At 41.1% G+C, this 19466-nt stretch overlaps 1 protein-coding gene across 2 annotated transcripts; it reads right to left on the bottom strand.

Annotated features, from left to right (window-relative positions):
• Nucleotides 1-1594: 1594 nt before the first annotated feature.
• On the bottom strand, nt 1595-18811 carry pfkfb4a (6-phosphofructo-2-kinase/fructose-2,6-biphosphatase 4a). 2 transcript variants are annotated; one of them, XM_083938580.1, is made up of 14 exons: nt 18669-18811; nt 10098-10214; nt 9862-9958; nt 9712-9778; nt 9546-9620; nt 9403-9459; nt 9189-9310; nt 8658-8865; nt 8418-8564; nt 8216-8320; nt 7354-7483; nt 6108-6170; nt 5930-5994; nt 1595-2615 (listed from the first exon to the last, which is right to left on the bottom strand). In XM_083938580.1, exons 1-14 carry the CDS (start codon nt 18721-18723, stop codon nt 2556-2558), a joined length of 1368 nt encoding a protein of 455 aa, XP_083794706.1. In that variant the 5' UTR covers nt 18724-18811; the 3' UTR covers nt 1595-2555. The 2 variants fall into 2 exon arrangements, with proteins under 2 accessions (XP_083794706.1, XP_083794705.1); XM_083938579.1 differs by lacking the exon at nt 1595-2615 and adding an exon at nt 3344-4299.
• Between the last annotated feature and the right edge of the window lie 655 nt (nt 18812-19466).

Genomic DNA, 19466 nt, shown 5'->3' with positions numbered 1-19466 from the left:
TTTAAGAATAACTGCTTTAGAAACGCTCTCCTATAACGGAATTTAGCATTTTTTTTGGACATAATATACTTTGACTTATTTATTTATTTTACATACTATACTATGACTTTTTTTTGGGCTTTTTTTTTTGACATACTTTTCTGTGACTTTCCCTGACTTTTTTCAAGAACTGATTCCATGATTGATAGGGATAATTACATTTTCCCTAGATAGTTTGGGTTTAATGTTGAGTCCTTGTGAGTATAGTGGGCTTCTGTTAGATTACTTCTGTGTCAGTCAGGCTGACCTGAAAACTCACTGGAGCCTGCCAAGGTCACGATTCCCTTGGTGCCTTCAATCTGACTCTGCAGGCTGCAAGATAGCTGCATTTGTTAAATGATAACGCTCACTTCATAATATCATGCTAATGCATTAAAGCCAATGATTTGATAGCACATCTACTGCTATGAGCATCTGATCTTTGCTGTTTGAGCCTCAGAATTGAGTTAACTTCATGCACTACATTGTGTCGACGACTCTTCTGTTTCTTCTTGGTCACGTAATTAAACTCCTTCAGCATCAGACATACAGGACTGGCATTTTGTCTTCTTTCTGGCACCACAACCAATTCTTCCCTAACAATGGCCGCTCTAGACAGGCTATCCTGACTGATTTTGACTTTCTATGACTTTTTCTGGTTTATTTTTGGACACTTTTCTATGACTTTTCCTGACTTTTATCCTACAATACAGATGCACAAATGTCTTGTAATTACATGGCGACATAATGGCATACATAGTCAGAATTTAACATACGTGTTAAAAGTTGGATTTTAAAACCATTTATTGACATAAAGCATCTAACAGTTGGTGTTCAGATGTTTAATATCGACCGAAAAATGATGAGAAGTCTGGAAATTTGAGCCTGAAAAGTAAAATGTGTAGGAACCTTGAAACTCTTTTTAAATACACTAATATTTCCTCAGCAGCAGTTTCAAGGCTTGTACTGCTGGAAGTGATTGGCTTTGCCTGAAGAAGAGTTTTTATTTAACTCAACCACTTTGGGAATTCAGACCTAATAAGCCATAATTTAGGTTTATGAAAATAGCAAGATAGACAAGCAACAGACCAGGCTCCTGGACACACTCTGCTCATGATCATATATTTACGCTGTGTCAGTTCACCTGTTTGTTTCTGATCATGCAGCCATCATTATGGCTGCATTATTTTCTTCAAGAATTTCTTGAAGAGTGTCTATTTAGAAATAAATACATGCATTTGAAATATATAAATACATTGAAACATACAATAAAAAGGGAACATTTAATAGGAAGGTAGATAAATGGAATTATGGGGGATTAATACAAAGGTAAATACGCAAATTACAACAGAAATCTAAAAGTTTGCCACATTTAAATGAATGCCTATATTTATTTCTAATAGTTTTGGTACATTTAATGGCATATTTATTTATCATGTATCAGCCTTTGTGCTCCGTACTTCACCTCATCATGCTCCACCATCCATCAGCCGTCTGATCTGACCCCCTGACACGTTACACCCTTCACACCTTTTCCATAAATAACGGCCGAAACAATGAGTTCATCAACCGAAAATTAACTGGCAACAATTTTAATATTTGATCTTTTTCTTAAAAGCAAACACAAACAAACATTTGCTGGTTTATTGAGTCTTCAATCATGACACACTGAATACCTTTGGACAGACAATGAGATGATGAGATGCCCATTTGTTCATTTTATAGACTCAAAAAATAATTGATTATTTGAGAAAGTACTGGCGGATTAATCAAAAATGAAAATCATTAGTGCAGCACTAATAAATAATTGAACCCATAATGACAAAGATACTGACAAGTCGGCGTATATCTAAATATAACACATCTTCATTACAGTGGACAAACACAAACAGCTTTGAGCTAATATTGCATTTTGCACACATTTCTTATTTCAATGGAGGTGTGTGTGCCATAATTTATGACTTTCTATACTTTAAGGTTGTTTGCATTATAGAAATCTGAAAATAAAGACCCACTCCCATAATTTATTCACTGAATCACCACACAGTCAAAAATAGTAAGCTTCATAGTATTGTTTTCCAAGAAGGTTTGTAACCTTTAAATTGCACATTGAAACACTAAAGACAGTCACATAAAAATAATGATTGCACAATGCAGTAACATGTCCAACATGTCATTTGCTGAAGCCACTTGGTCAGTACTGTAACCTTCAGTGTTAATTCTACTGCGGCACAAAATCAACACATTATAATCACACTGAATATAGAAACACGCAGCCAAGAATCTCTGTGCAGGACAACTGTTTGATAAATAATGTGCACCGCAGCGTGCAGCTTTCAGATATGAACAGTGAGGCTCAAACACATCATGTACTCAGGTTGACAGACATACGAGTTACAGAGGTGTTGGAGGAGGAGGAGGAGGCACATCATCACCCAGACGATCAACACTGATGAAGGTTGTGCAGACTGGAAAAGTGAAACGACCACAAGAGTCCAATCGAAAAGGGAGCGTGAGAAGGAGAGGTCCTGCTGCAGTCAGAGGTGAGCGGGGACGGTCTTTAGGGCGTCTCGAGTTGTACGATGGATGTCCACATTCTGGAAAGAGGAATGATTCATTGTCAGACGCGGTTTGAGTAAATACTGCATGTGTGCCAACATTTATAAAGAGACCTCGACAAAGCTTTCAATTTAGTTTCCAAACATGCAACACTTCTAAAACGTTAAGACAAAGTCATACTGAATATCGGTTGTTTTTGCATTTGTGATGACTAATTAAGTCTGTCGTTTTTTTTGAATGATGCTCCTAAAGTTTGGCCACAGAAGATTTGACCGCTTTAAAACGACCGGGTGCTTCAGTTTCCTTTTAAAACTCGTTAAAGAGCCGATCACCTGACCAACAGACGCTTCCATCAACATAAAGTGGCCGACGGTAGCAGACTTTGTTATTTTCCTCATGATTTAAGTTTTTTTTCCTCTCCATGATGCATTTTTTTGAACTCACCGTGTACCTGGTAATCTTTCAGTTTTAGCCTTGTATCTATTATATTCTAAAATAACTAAACCTTTAACAAAGTCCTAGTATTATAAGCTGTTAATATCAGCGTGTATTTTTGTTTGGAGAAAGATATATGTGTGACACAGTGAGTGTTTTGTTCAGGCTGATGAATGGCAGCACTTTCTTATTGCACCCGTGAAGAGTCTTTGCCTATGAATGAAAGAAAAGTCTTCCGCTTGCAAAGAAAACAGAAAGGGCACTGTACTCAGTCCATGGATAGTTCAAATAGGAAGTAGTTTTAATCTTTTGATCTCCAAGTAGTACAAGTAGTAGACGTTATCTCAAGAATTACCTTCAAGGTAAAGCATTTCACCCAAGTTCCTAACGTTCAGACATTAAACTGCTTTCATGTCAAATTCTCTAAAATGAAGCACAGAAGAGTGTGGTAAGGATACATGAAATGATTAAGTGGAGTTTATTTAAAACATTAAACAGGAATATCTCCTCTAACGTCTGATCAGTGATATGAATATACTGTAAAAACCTTCACATCGTTGGACAAAAACAATATAACAAGTATGTTTGTACTTCCAGGACCTTCATTAAACAGTGTTCGACATCCTCAAACTAAAGACAAACTAAAAGAGGACATTTATTAAAAATCAACAGTTTGACGTGCAAACTATAAGACACAACCTTGTTTTGCGTTGTGCAATGCTGTGTAACTAAAATTATTATTCCGAGTTCTAGCAACAGAAATATAAAAGAGATGAGACACTGCTAAAAGTTAACATTGGAAGAAACAGTTTAAAAGACAAGATAAATGAGAAAACAAACAAACAAACAAACATCACCACTTCAACAAAAAAAGGTGCTGGAGTTTTGCTGCTTCACAGTTGAGATTACAGTAAAACAAACAAACAAAAACAAAAAAAACAAACTTCTCCTGCTTTTCTTCTATTATCTAAAAATGGGAAAATGTGCTTGAGACACAAGATCTGTGTCATAAGATTAATAATCAAAATTAGAAACTGGATTCCAGTCAATAAAAGTGTTTAAGTGGAGGACAAACAGGAGATCAGAAGAGTGATTTGATCAAAGGAAGTTGGAGAAGGAAGACTAGAGGTTGCTGAGTTTGCCCGGTACATTGTGTTTCTGAAGGGTACAGTGTGCATAAAGAAGGGGGAAGGAGGATGGGGGTGGGGTGGGGTGAGGGGTACAGCCTCATTGGTGAGCTGGCACTGTTAGCAAAGCCTCCTCTGACATCCGCGACACTTCTACGTTCTGTTTGATAAAAAAAAACACACAAAGAGGGGGGGAATCAAAACACATGGGAAATATGAAAACCAATGCTCAGACTGGGCAAAGAAGTGTTAAAGTGTAGGTGTTTTTGTTTCCGTCACCAGTGTCTTTGTAAGTTAAGCGTTAGCAAGTCAAGAAGAAATGACACATCACAGCAGGCGTGCTTTTCTTAAAATGATTTGTCAGTGACATGCATCGTCCCATATTATGCTCATACTTGTATTTTGGGTTCCAACCAGAACATGGTTACATGCTTTAATGTTCAAAAAACACATAATTTGTCTCATACTCTCTGAATATACCTGCGTGTTTTAGCGCCTGTCTCTTTAAGTCGCCCTCCCGCCATAAGCCCTGGCAGAGTTTCCACATCTGCGCTCTCTGCACAGTCATTGCAGCTGGGGAATCACTGCAACAGCACTTTCTACCCATTTGTAGGCTGGCATCACCAGGCAAATGCTAAATCATCTGAGCCCTCACTTATTTTTTGATGTCGTTGTCATAGGTGCAGAGCAAAAGGTTTCTGGACACAATTGAACCTTCAACCAAGCACAACAACACAATAGAGGTGCTTGCTCAGTGGAAAGCAATGCTAAACTCTACACTACAATGTGTTTCTAAAAACATTTTATGTGAGAAATAGTCAATACAGTCACAGAATATCAGGTCGTATTTGATCAGTGCCGCGTAGTTTGACAGTTCGATCTGAGTTTTGTGAGCCTGGTAAACTGCACTGACTGGCGCTGTCAGTCATCGTATTAAACCCGCCCTGCAGGAGATAAAAAGTCGTGACTGGTCTGCACGGGCCAGGTTGGCTGGAAATCTGTCAGAATGAGTTTGTCTGGTTTCCTGGGTAACCCATAACTAGTATAGTTGTGACATCACAACCCTACTGAAGTCCTGACGGCTTGTTTAAATAGGCACAGTTTCTGAATCCGGGATACTTTCAGTGTTTCTATAGCACCTCTGCCCGCTTCATAATAATTTAAAAAAAACATGAAAAATATTTTTACAATATGGGACCTTTGAGGATCCCACAAAGAAGCTTTATATTCAAAGAACAATCATCTAATGATCCAAAATTTCCCCTGCAAGTGTGAATTAATATATCACACTTGCAGTATATCCTGATTATATTGATTTTCTAAGGCTTACATTACTAAAAAAGGCACATACATTCACTGTCGATACAAAGCTTTGCATTATGACAGGAAACTTTCACTGAGAAGTCTCATTAGCTGCTTCAATGTGTGACTACTTGTATCAGTGCGTTTCAGCATCGAACCGAGTAAGAAACTGTAACATGATCCACTCAGAGGCATATTTATTTAACAGGTGTGTGGGTGATAATGTGCAACGATGGAAGCAGTAGTCATGTGGTCTTGATAACATATTATCCCACACAAACCTGCTCTGAGCTCATACTATTTCATACCAACGATTATAAAAACATCAGAATGAACTGTCGCTGCCGTCTAACATTACATATGACACCATGATGTTCAGCACCCGAGGCTGTCGGACCTGGGTGTGAACCATCTTACCTTGCACAAAGTGGCTCAGTTGTTGTGTGTGTGTGCTTACTGTGTGTGTGGTTGTGTGCCGCTATACCCACCTCTGGTCTTTCTCGGTGTGTGTTGACTGCGTCCACATTTAGGCTGATAGACTCCACCTTACAGCCTGAGCATGCAGATAAAAGATTTGTTTCATTAGTTCAGGTGGTAGAAGAGTGTGAGTTCATTAGAAATAAGATTTATCACGTCCATTTTATGCTAATAAGAGACAGGCCCTACCGTAGGCCACTGGCGTCAGCTTCAGCACAGTGTGCAGCGGGCACTTCAGGTATGGCAGCTCTTCTGTGTGAAGACAGACAGGTTCATAAAACTACCTAAACAACAACAAACTCATTCCTGTACGTCACTTTCAGCTACTTTTTTTAGTCTGGGACAAGAGTGGGGAGGGAAAGATAGTACTTCAGTTAACACCTATGCTTGCTAGTGCAATAACCTTTATTTTATTTATTTAGATTGATCAAAATGCCTGTTCAAAAAGCATAAACTTGCAGAAAGAGATATTTTCAACTGTGAGGTTCGCAGTGCCCCATACACCGTGTTTCTTCCCTGTGGCAATATTACTTTTTTCCTAGTGTAATGTTTTAAACTAAATTGTATTTTAAAATTTTTAAAGATAGAGTGTTTACATAATGTCTAACCTGTTAACACTGTACGTAAACCTCACTAGAAGCAATATTGTGTTATAATTAAAATATAAATGACTTCTAAACCTGTTCTAATTTTATTATTCTCTTAATAATTATAATAATCTCTTTTTTTAAAGGAATGAAAGAAGAAGAAATCTAATTATTTCTAATCTGACAGTTTGCTTCAGTTTCCTCGTCTACAACATGGAAATCAGTGACTTCCTACATTTCCCACAGTGCTGTTCAACAACTTGTGAAGATGTCCACTAAACAAAAGTGTTCTTATTGTGCATGTTTCAGTATGTGTGCTAAAGTGCCTTATTTATAAAGGGATAGTTTAGATTTTTAAGTGTGGTTGAATGAGGTACTTATCCTCAGTCAGATGTTCGTCAGCATGTTTCCAGTTTGGAGAATCAGGCAGTAAGAAGTGTGTTGCTGTTAATGGGGGCAGCAGCTAAATGTATTTTAGCCACCTAAAACAAACCCAATATCAGGTCAAGTGTACACTATATTTAAATATTTTCACCACTTTGCCTTGCTGTCAGAAAGACCAGAAAGGTAAAGGAATGAAAATATTCTAAATATAGCGTACACTTGAACTGATATTATTTATTTTTTTAAGCCGGGCCTTTTAGGGTGGCTTGAAGGGCAGCAGGTCCAAAGCAGAACGACCAATGCCTAGTTTCCATGTCAGGACTCCACCCTGCTTCGCCAAACTAGGGGCGTGCCGACCGCCATCTACTGTAAATCACACACTGACAACGCATAAATACCTCATACAACTACAAACTATCCCTTTAAAAAAAGACTCCACAGGCTCCTTGAGGTTTAGGACCAACCTGCCGTCTTGTCCAAGAAATAGGCCAACAGGCAACGCAACACGGCCTGGTGACAGACGACCAGCACGTTCTCTTGCCGCTCCAGCTCCATGATGACCGGCTCCAACCGCTGCACCAGGTCCTCATAGGACTGAGTTAGAGGAGACATGGAAAGACACGAAAAGAGGCAAATCAGACACAGTTCAATTTACCCTGAGAATCATTATTACAACCCAAAGACAGCTCTCTCTATTTCTATTGCAGATATTTGGAGATCATACTAATTTGAAAATATATGAATAAATAAAGAGCTGTTAATCTGTAAATCAATAACACAGTCTGCTGAATAATTGATCTCAGTTAAATTGACAAAGATTGACATTTTAGCAGGTGGAGAAATCCATCCATCCACCACCTTTAACAAGATTCCCCAAAGCCGTACATCAGCACTCTCTGCCTGGGCAGCAGACTAATGCCCATATCCATCTTCCTATTTTAGATTAATGGAGAGGTAATGGGATGGATTTAAGGTGAGAACACACCAGCAGGCATTCAGACACACACACACACACACACACAGACTAAAGTGAAGTCTTTGTTTACTGTAATCTCGTGTTTATCCAAATCTGTCTAGCTGAGGCTCATTAACCGGGTAAGTGGCCAGCAGCCATCTGGACACAGTTTAATTGTGTTTGTGGTTACGTGTGAGAGAAAGAGAGTGTGTCCTTATGTTAACAAAAGTAGGACGGAAAAAAACAACCTAAATTCAAACAGAGAGACACTGTCCACGAGCATGCTACTTCAGCATACAAAAACACTAACGTTACATAACCACAACCCATCATTAGACAACACACAACAATGTTGAATATTAGCCACTGACCTCTCCTTTTGGGTACCGGTAGCGATATTTGTCCTGGTCCCTCAGAGCAAACTCCAGAGGGTAGTTCTCCTGGATCTCCTCATACATCATCTCCTCACACTCGCCCTACAGTAAAATCACACACACACAGATTAAAACTTCATTAACACCACACACACGTTAGCAAACAGCTATGCTTAGCAGCCAAGAACGTAGCACTCACTGCATCGATCTCGTTCAGGACCTTCCACTGTTCGTAGGGCACGTTAAGAGCTTCAGCTGTCTGGATGGTTCTCTTCATCTGACTGGTCCACACCTTCAGGTCGCTAATGCCCTGCGCCTGGATGAACTGGCTCAGCTTCTTCGCAAACTGCACATAGGAAAAAAAAAAAACATTTTAATTTAATCAACTCATCTAGTCAAGTAAAAAAAAAATCTCTCTGTCCCAAAATAATGGATGTACCTCTTTGCCTCGAGGTGTGAGGCCCGAGTCTCCTCCGATTCGACCGTTGACATTGAGCTCGCTCTCACCGTGGCGGCACAGGTAAATGGAGCGTGGTGTGATGTGAATGTTCATGAGGTAGTAGACAATTCGGCTCTGGATGTGGTCCAACACCCTGTTGACCAAGTACCGCTGACCCACGTCCATGATTTTGATGAAGGAGAGATCCCTGAGAGGAGACCAGACACGTTAAGCCTCCTGTTCAACACTGTCTCATGCGACTGAACAGAATGTATGTATACATTTCAAACAATGATGGTACAAATTATACAACAGGAGTGTTATTTATTTAAAAAAGAAATTACATCCTATGAACTGTCATATCTGTGAGAGCGTGCATTCGTTTTTCATAATTACACAGGGTTGTTCAGCTTGAGAAAAGACCAGACTGTGCTTTAAAATGCTAACATGCTGAGCTAGTCATCCCCATGTTGTTTTTGCAAAGCTATGAAATGTTTCCTAACACGCTCTTCACACCGGCTGTCACCTCACCTGTCCAGAACTTCATCCAGCGTCTCGTAGGAGTTTTCGTAACACTTGATCCTCTTCATGAAATCCTCCACGGCTTCTTCTGTGTTACAGTTGGTGTAGTCGGGGCTGCCCAGCTTCACTTGCTAAACAAAGAAACAGCAGAGGAGTGAGGACAACGTGGACACAAGTCACTTATGTCTTGAGTTCAAATAAACTGAGAAACTCGTACGCTTACCACTATGTTCTCCTGTATGACATCTGGGTCTTCACACACAGACTCCACAAAGAACACCTGAGAGGAAAGGAGAAGGAATCAACCTCAGAGTGAATATCAACTAATGCAGGACGTCCTTGCAGAACTGTGATCCGACGACTTACCTTAAAGCCATTCTGCTCCGCAAACTCGATGATGGTTTCCCTCCTTTCTCTGGTGGTGTTTGTTGCGTCAAAAACCTGTTCAACAAAATAAATTTTTTAGCATTACACGCTCTGTCTGATCTGCCTGAAACATCTTAACAAAAACAGCATTTAACTTTTAACCCACCGCCACTTGGCCTCCTTCCTCTGTGAGATACTGTCGCACATCGTTCAACGCCGCTGAGGCGCATTGTCTGTAAAGATCACAGATGATCGGTCACATCGTTGGTGGCGAAATAAATTGCTAAGGCACTCGGAGGACAGATGCCACGCTTACCGTCTGATCTTTAACCCCTCCTCATTGTCTGGACGGAAGAACTCAAAGGACTTGTAGATCTTCACACACTCTCTCCTGTACTGCCCAACATTGAACTCTACAGGGAAGATGGAGGCAAGGACACTTTATATCATGTTTGTCTTAGCATGAAACGTGGGATGCACAGAATCAACTCCCTTTATTCTCTAGAATCAATGTCTCTACAATAATATTCACTAAAGGCAGAAATGTCGTACCTCTGGTGGGCACTCCGATCCAGTTAAGATAGCGGGTCAGCTTCTTGGAGATATAGGTCTTCCCCCTGGCAGGAAGGCCCACGGTCACTATCAGGGTGGGACAGTTGGTCATACATACTGGAATGAAACAGAGAGGAGAAAGGAGGCTTCAGTCATGTGCGGATCACACGTAATACACAGATGTAAACAGGGTTTCTACACATTTTCCATTTTAGAAGTCCAGACTTTTTCACACTCAAATTTCCAGACTTCTCGATATTAAAGCCCCTGAACACCCACACAGGTGTTTTCAGTTAACCTGTTGATCAGACCTCTTCTCAGGACTGTGTGGGTGTGTCTAATGTGATTGATTGACATCTTCCTGAGTCTCCTGTTAGCTTTTATAACATTTATGACCTCATAAATTCCCATCAGAGCCCTGCCCACCTTCAACCCAAGCAGAGGTCTAATCCACCAGAGTAACTGAAAACACCTGTGTGGGTGTTCAGGGGCTTTAATATTGGCCGAAAAATCCTCAGAGAAGTCTGGAAATTCAAGTTTGAAGGAGTTTGAACACATTTTCCATTTCAAAGGTCCAGACTTTCTCAAACTCAAATTTTCAGACTTCTCGGATGATTTTTCCGGTCAATATTAAACATCTGAATACAAACTGTTAGATGCTTAATATGTCAATAAATGGTTTTAAAATCCAACTTTTAGCTTTTAACATGTATTTTATTTTATTCATTCTAACTATGTATGCCATTATGTTTCCATGTTTTTACAAGAAATTTTTAGATACGTATTGTAGGATAAAAGTCAGGAAAAGTGTGTCCAAAAAAGCCCCCCCAAAAAAGAGTCATATGTCGAAAAAGTCAAAAATATAATGCGTCCAAAAATGCTTAAATCAGTCATAGGAGAGCCGGTCTAAAGCAGTCTTGCATAATTTAGTTAAAAACTGAATTCTTAAAGGTTTTACTCTACAATTACTTTCACAGTTGCATACATGTCTCCATCGCTTTCAAAATCTTCCCTCACACCATCTCACATAATCTAAAAAGATTCAATATCAACTTAAGTATTAGATTGTCCTCATTGACAAGTGGGATCCATTCAGACATGAGCAGAGGTCTGGTCCCGGTGGTACCAGGCTCTGCCAGGAAGTTGTGAAACGTTGCACTACTCCAGACGTCTGCAGAGAGCCAACAGCTCGTTTCCACACTCGGTTGCAGCAGTGTGTGCACAGGTGACTGGGTGAGAGAGCACGGTAGTCCTAATGGGATTTATGTATTTTGCATAATGTATTTTCTTGTTCATAAGATAATGTTCATGTAGCATTGAAAAAGACTTGAGGAGGGCACATCAGTGTTTCCAAACAGGCCTGGTGCATTATTGTTACAAAGGTACATTTCACAACTAGTGATAGACCGATATTATCAGCTGATATTTGCGTTTTTAGGTGTATTTTTATCGGCCGATGCGGGCTGCTGCGTTCGCCGATAGTTTTTCCCTGGTATTATTTACAGACAGGCGTCCACGGCAGCTTCGTGTTGCAGGAGACGCCTTTTTGAAGTTCAATAAACGTCCCTTTTTTTTAAATTAAGGATTGTTACATTTGTTATCATCGTGTAATTTTTTTGATGTAAATTGAGGGAGCAAAAGTTGTAGCGGCTCAAGAAGTTTGGCGGTAAAAGGCCCATTTCCACCCTGCGGTAAATACGGATACGGACCCTTTTGTCCGGTCCTAGAGGTTGTTTCGTCCGTCGTCTCTGAGCTTACGAATCTGGACTGGATCAATACCACCGGAAAACAAGGCGGCAGTATAGAGTCAGTGCAACCATTCACGAAAATCAACAAAGAAGAGAATAACTGGACATTTAAAAAGCTAAAAAGCAAATAATCGAAAGTAGCAGCAGACAGTCGCCAGAAAACTCAAAGAAGAAGAAGTAGCGGCGGACATCCTAAAGTATTGGAGGAGCCTTTCGTTATCCAGCCGCCGCATACACTTTTTACCGAATTCAGATGACAAACAGAAAAATTAATCTCCTCAACAGACGCCATGTTTGGGATTGTCGATGCCGATATTTAGCGACTATAAAAGTTATGAAGGGGAGCACCAGAGAAAAGGTTTGACCGACACACCTGATCAAAAGTATCGACCCTTAAAAAAAAACATATCGGTCGTATTCACAACTACTTCCCTGATTGTGCCAACTCTGCCAACCAACCTCACCCTCACTCCACACAAACACACCCATCCACGTGATTTTTAAAGTCTATTCATTCATAAATATGGTGTCAGTCAGGCCACATCCCCAGTGCCAGTCCTTTCTCCTCCATGCTGCTGCAGCCTTCATGTGCGGATCCTTGCGTAAGTGTGTGCCACAGATGGCTGCTGCAGCGGGACGTCTGCGCGCTCACCGCCAGCTAACGCACCGCAGCAGGTGGAGACGTGAGCCTCGCATTCAGGGGTTGGCGACGTTTAAGTTGCCACGGCGCTTCTTCTGGACGCGCAGATGCCGACACGATGGTGTGTTGCTACAACAGCTCTGAGTGAGATGCTAACAGCTGACGCCACGTCGTCATACGCACCCTTTCTTTGAGAAATGTGTTTCTCGGGCAGGCCATTTTTACACGGCATCCAGATCTTCTTGAGCGGGTTTTGGGTGAGTTCCCGCGGGTTTGACGGGGCTTTGTCCTCCATTCCGTCTGGTGGTGAGGCGGAGGGAACACGGGGCCTTTTCCCGGGATGCTGCTCGGAAGGTGACCGGTGTTTCATCCGCGCTGTTCTGCGGTGATGGAGAGAGATGCGCCGCTCGATGCCCGGCTTCTCCTATCAGGGCTGCTGTCACGTGCTCAGACGGTTGACCGTAAAGGCGGCAGTAAGGGCGCAGCGAATTTTCTGCTTAACCGTAAGTGACACGAGCTGTGAGTGCGCACCCACAAACACATAAATAACAGTGCAAATGGAAAGTCATGTTTCCTTTTTGAAATAGTCACTTTTTTTTGCTTTACAGCCTGAAATAACAAAACATACATGATTTACACATTTTGCCTTACAACAACACGATTGCTGGAACTATAATAATTATTACTACTTTCATTAAAGATAGAGCGACTTGTTGCTGCTCTCTGTAAATCATAAATAACTCAGTGTGGTCTTCACCTATTCTATATGTAAAGTGTCTTGTAATAACTTTTGTTATGATTTGGCACTGTAAATAAAATTGTTTAATAGTCTCCGATTTCTGCTTACTTCAGTATAAAACCAGCTGTTCCTTGAGGATTTCACTCCTAGTCGTGCATGGTGACACGAATTATCACCATGGTTGGAAAGATGCTTTCAAAAGAGCTTCGGGATAAAGTTGTAGATAGGCACAAGTTAGGAGAAGGATGTAAAAATATTTCAAAGGCTTTAACTTTCCCTCTGAGTACCGTTCAGAGTATTGTCCAGAAGTGGAGGCGTATGGCTCCACCCAGACCTGGCCTAGATCGGGCCGCCCCTCCAAACTGGATGACCGAGACAGGAAGAGATTGATCAGGGAAGCTACCAAGAGGCCCATGCTGACCTTGAAGGAGTTACGAGTCTAAATGGCAGAGGTTGGTCGATCTGTGCATGTGACAACAATTTCACAAGTTCTACATGTTTGACAGAGTGGCAAGAAAGAAGCCTCTTCTGAATAAAGCTCTAAGCTCTATGTTTGGTGGAAACCAAACACAGCACACCACCCAAAACACACCATCCCTACAGTGAAGCCTGGTGGTGGCAGCATTGTGTTGTGGGCTTGTTTCTCTTCAGCAGGGACTGGGCAATTGGTCGGGATTGAAGGGAAAATGGATGCTGCCAAGTTCACCCCAATTCTTGAGGAAAACCTGTTGCCCTCTGTTAGACACTTTAAAATTGTGCAGGTGGTTCACCTTCCAGCATGATAACGACCCAAAACACAGCACCATAAAAACAACAAAGTGGCTAAAGGACAGGAAGGTGAATGTCCTAGAGTGGCCGAGTCAGAGCCCTGACCTGAATCCTACAGAACATCTGTGGATGGACTTGAAGAGTGCAGTCCATCGTCGCTCACCACAGAATCTGACTGAACTTGAACAGTTCTGCAGGAAGAATGGGGAAATATTTCCCAGTCTAGGTCACAAAGCTGGGAGAGACAGATCCAAACAGACTGATGCTGTAATCAAAACAAAAGGTGCTTCAGCAAAGTATTAAATCTGGGGACTCGTCACTTTCAAACCCTGATATTCTAATTTTCATTTTTTATTAATTTTCAGAAATATAGAAAAAAACTATTTGACTTGAATGTTGTAAGGCAAAATGTGTAAATCACGCTGGAAAAATATATTTATTATGTTTTATCATTTCAGGCTGTAAAAGAAAAAAAGTGACTACTTCAAAAGGGCATCATAACTTTCTACAGGCGCTGTTTAACAGTTACTGAAGTAAAAGTAGTAATACAACACTTTAGAAATACTCTGTTACAAGTAAAAGTCCTGCATTCAAAATGTTGCTAAACTAAAAGTACAAATGTAGCATTTAAATGTACTTTAAGTCCAAAAAGCAAAAGCACTCATTATACACAATGGCCCACTTCAGAATGTTATATTATCAGTATTAGATAACAAATATTGGTAGATTCATGTATATATTAATTTAATATTGCAGCTGATAAAGGTGGGCTAATTTTATTTACCCTATATATTTCTATGTAGCTCTAAAATAAAGTGTTATTTCATTTTTTGATAATATTTTGTGTGAATAATTGAAATCTGTGAAGTTTCTAGTAACTAAAGTTACCAAATAGATATTTCCTCTGAAATGTTGTGAAGTAAAAGTATAAAGTATCATAAAGTGGAATTACTCAACTAAAGCGAGTATCTCAAAATTATACTTCAGTAAAATACTTGAGTAAATTTACTTAGTTACTTTCCAACACTGCAGCATTATAATAATAATAAAAAAGAAATATAACTTCAGAGCGATGAATGGACAATGAACAATGAAGCCATGTGTGAAAATGCACTTTACATCATCATCCATCATCTTCAACCGTTTGTCCCTGACGGGGTCCCAGGGGGGCGGAGCCGATCCCAGTTGACATTGGGTGTGAGGCGGGGTCCACCCTGGTCAGGACGCACGTGAGACAGACAATGATTCGCACTCACATTCACATCTACGAGTAACCTAACACGTGCACGGAGGAAGCCGGAGATAACAGACACAGGGAGAAGATGCAAACTCCACACAGAAGGGCCCCGGATCAGATTCAACCCAGGAACCGTCTTGCTGTGAGGCGACAGGGCTAAACCACCCAGCACTGTGCCGCCCCTGCTGAAGGAGTTATTCTACTTTAATAGAGACGCTTTTCACAACCTACGTTTTGATGTGTCACAGCAGGAAAGACACCTGTAACTCATAATGATGGCTGAGTTTTCTTTGTTGTTATTAGTTACGTTGTCCTGCTATTACAACGCAAATGTGCAAAAAAAGGTCTACGGCAGTGATCTCTGCTACTGCCCTGCGTGTTGTTGGAGCAGGGATAAACCTAAGTCATGCAGGGCAGTAGCTCTCCAGGAGCAGGGTTGTCTCTAGTTGCAAGTAAATTGTTCTTTTAGCCTGTAGGGGGCAGCAGACGAGGCTTCCCAATGTAGGTCAAAGGTTCACTACCTTTTAACCCCATATTTGGTCTTCATTATGTTCACTAGGTCGCTAACTTTGTCTGTTTGCAGTTTCTGTAGCGTACTGAAGCCTACAGAGCCACTAACTGAATCCTGAGAGAGCTGCAAAGAAGAAACATGGACATGCTGCTTTAAAGGCCTTTCGTCCACCCTTCTCCCTCACTCTCTCGCTGTACCTGAGTTTGGTGTGACGGGAATTACAACTAACATGCTTTGGGTTTAAAAACACGGGACAAACACATTCTTCATCTTCTCATGATGCAGAAGTTTTCTTTATCTTTGCATGCAATGTGCAGCCCTGTAATCTTGTGAAGATACTTCACTTTATCATGTGATACAAGTGGGACTGAAATGTATAATTATGACTCTGTGTTACCCAAAACACAGGACAAGTCGGCCTTGTGCTCTGTAAACATCATGCCAGCTGGGCTGTTTGTGCTATCTGTATTTAAACTCTGCAGAACTTGACTTTGGGGGCGCTCTTCCACACGAGAGCTGTTTGTGCAGACGTCTTAATGACGCCTTTCCTTGCAAGGAAGAAGCAGATCTTATTGTTTCTTCATCTTTCTTCATTGACCATTATTGACTAATGTACCACAACATTGGTGACTTCAACCAGAGCAATGACTCAAAGTCAATATGTTCAATAAATCTTTAAGGATTTCATTATGTGTGGCCTTACTGTGGCACAGTAGTTTGCTTAATGGTAAGTTAATGATGATGATAACTTTATTTGCATAGCGTCTTTAAAAACATAGTTACAAAGTTCACAACGGCAAAAGTAAAAACAGAATCCCACAAGTTTACAAAACGTTATGTTATCCTCCAAACTTGGATGTTTTAAATGTCTTATTCTTGCTCCTATTGAGGGCATTCAAGGTACTCCTATTGAGGGCATTCAAGGTAATCCCAAATGTCCATTAGATGGCAGCATTACTCTCCCTCGTTCTCCTGTTGACCAAGACTTGTAAACAACTAAGAAACACCTGTAATTAATTCAAGTCCACAGCCGTAAAACTAATTACAAATGTCCTAAAACACTGGTTCTCCAACGGGGGTTCTTGTACAACTGGTGGTTCTCAAGCTCTCTCTGATGGCACTTGAAGGAATCTCCAGAACAAAAAAAAATTCAAAATACTAAATTTCAGATCCATGTAATGTAATTTAAAATAAGTTCAGCACTTCCTGACATATCTTTGTTTCAATATCAGCCTGCATGTTCATGATTGGTTTTAAAACACCGCAAGCCCGGCTCCAAATGGGAACTATTAGGAAGGGAAGTGCGGATAAAGAGGGAGAAGATTTAGAGCAGTCCTTCTGAAACTGAAGTCATGGCTGAAGACGTTTAACAATAAGTTGTGTCGGCCTACGCTGCAGTATTTAAACATTGGTCTTAGTGGTGGGACTAGAGAGAGACGGATATTTTCTGATCTTTCATGTACAAAGGTTGAGAACCACAGTCCTAAAACATAACAATAATCTATATGAATCAATTTAATGCTTATGATGTTCAGACTTTAGGGGTGCTTTTTATGAAGGTGTAACTATAATATTCTGTCCATCTAAGTTGAATGAAGTCCACTTCCACTGTCACAGAGGCCTCAAACATCACCAGGGAGGCAAATCTACATCACGAAGGGTCGACAAAAACCATAATACGCTGGATTGAATTTCACTGTAAAGTGGTAAGTCACTGTACGTTTCCAGGTTAGCAGGTATCTGTTCATCAGTTTATGCTTCTCTCATGGTGAGCACAGACTTTTAAAGCAACATGACCCCTGATCTAAATATGGAGAGATGGAGGTTTACTAATTAAATCTCTCTCTCTCTCTCTCTCTCTCTCTCTCTCTCTCTCTCTCTCTCTCTCTCTCTCTCTCTCTCTCTCTCTCTCTCTCTCTCTCTCTCTCTCTCTCTCTCTCTCTCTCTCTCTCTCTCTCTCTCTCTCTCTCTCTCTCTCTCTCTCTCTCTCTCTCTCTCTCTCTCTCTCTCTCTCTCTCTCTCTCTCTCTCTCTCTCTCTCTCTCTCATATCAGGTACACACATAAATGTTACACTATCTAATGCCAGGATGCATAAATGTTGACCAGGCAACGTGTAGGCTATTATTTAAAGAAGCTTATCTTATCTGCCTAAAGCCTGGGCAGCCCATGTGAACAGCAGCAGACAGTCCTGTGTGCTCAGTGTGAAATACTGTATGTCAGATAGTTTCATTGAGGTTAAACACAGTGGGACATGAACAGGAAACAGCTCTGTGAGCTCCTCCTCCTCCTCCTCCTCAGCTGCTACGAGCTCTGATTGCAGCTAACAGCATTTAGCCACCCAACACTGGAACAAGTCATTTCCCAATTTAGTAGTTAACATCACACTGGGCAGTAAACCAAGATCCAACACACTGACTGACCGCTTCAGCTCACGAACCAACATCCAGTGCTCAGTGAGGACACAACTGTAATCGCAGCAGCCCAGAATGAGCTGTGCAATCACAATAACCATAAACACAACAAACAGAAAACAGAAAATCAGCCTCTGCAGCAGCTTCTCCATCGGGCTCACAGTGCGAGCATGAAAAATAACAACTGCAAAGAAACATATAAGATCGCTTTCAGGCTACACGAAGCATTACGAGTTTTCATTATTATTATTATTCATTAATTTTGGCAGCAGCCCAATAACATCCTCCTGCCTCTTAATCCCCTGCTGCTGCTTCACGTGAAGCTGTTTCTGTAATCAAACCTGTCGCCTGTTGTTGTTATGTAGGGTAAAGGTCTCGGTGACAGCGCAGCGGCTCTTGTTTACGTCTTGAAAGGCTGCCCGACCTGCCTCCTCTCTGTCATCCTGTTAAAGATGCACCATCTTAAAGTGTCTCATGCGCAGGGTCTGCTAAATCCTTCAAAGCGATGTCTCTTACCCGCACTGTCCCGGTTCTGCGTGAGCTTGGTGCGGCTGGAGCAGCCTCTCATCATGGGCGTCTGTCTGACGGAGCGCCTGTGTGCGGTGTGTACGTGCGTCCTCCAGCAGCCCGCTGATGCTCACTATACTGTACACACACATGCACACGCACACACACGCGCGTGCACACACACACACGCACACCTCGGGCAGTGAGGAGTGAGGTAGCAGCATACCTGCCCCTTGCACCCTCCTACATCCCTCCCACCCTCACCCTGTGGGTGCTGAGAAATGTCCCCCCATTTGCTTATTTTACATTATTATTACATTTATTTATTATTGTGGCAAACTCGTAAATCATAATTCATAATTAGTGTGCCAAATATTAATTTGTCGGGACGATTTTTGACCTTATTGTTTTGCACTTAGGCTTTGTAGGGCAGGAAACATAGTACCACAGTATGCAACATTAAAACATCAGGCACTAAAGGACTTCAGGGGAATATTGTTACACTTACCTTACAGTCTTTAAACAATACACACATTTATAGGAAACAGGAAGAGCCTCGGTTTTCCAGCAGCAGTCTAACTTGCAGAACTTGCTTTTCTAAAACTAATCAACCAAAGTTGACTTTTCCTCGTTTATGTAACAACTTCTCAATCATTGACCTAATTGGGCTTTTGAACATACATACAGGGCTTATAGAAAGTCAACATACCTTTTGAAAAAGCCCCTTTTTTGTTTTACAGCCTGAAATGATAATACATAAAAATATATATGTATCTTTTGTGTCACCATGCACGACTATGAGTGTAT

Source organism: Echiichthys vipera (genome assembly GCF_963691815.1).
Source record: "Echiichthys vipera genome assembly, chromosome: X".
In the NCBI taxonomy this organism is placed as follows: Eukaryota; Metazoa; Chordata; class Actinopteri; order Perciformes; family Trachinidae; genus Echiichthys; species Echiichthys vipera.
The sequence above is the reverse complement of the archived record's forward strand: the minus strand, read 5'-3'. Positions and strand labels throughout refer to the sequence as shown.

What these genes read in the sequence shown, in the direction of transcription:
- pfkfb4a (XM_083938580.1), bottom strand. Translation starts at nt 18,723, where the DNA reads ATGATGAGAGGCTGCTCCAGCCGCACCAAGCTCACGCAGAACCGGGAC. An exon ending in ACCGGTACCCAAAAGGAGAG is followed by an intron (nt 7,484 to 8,215) that starts GTCAGTGGCTAA and finishes CCTCTAACTCAG; the next exon opens with TCCTATGAGGACCTGGTGCA. An exon ending in GCTGACGCCAGTGGCCTACG is followed by an intron (nt 5,995 to 6,107) that starts GTAGGGCCTGTC and finishes CTGCATGCTCAG; the next exon opens with GCTGTAAGGTGGAGTCTATC.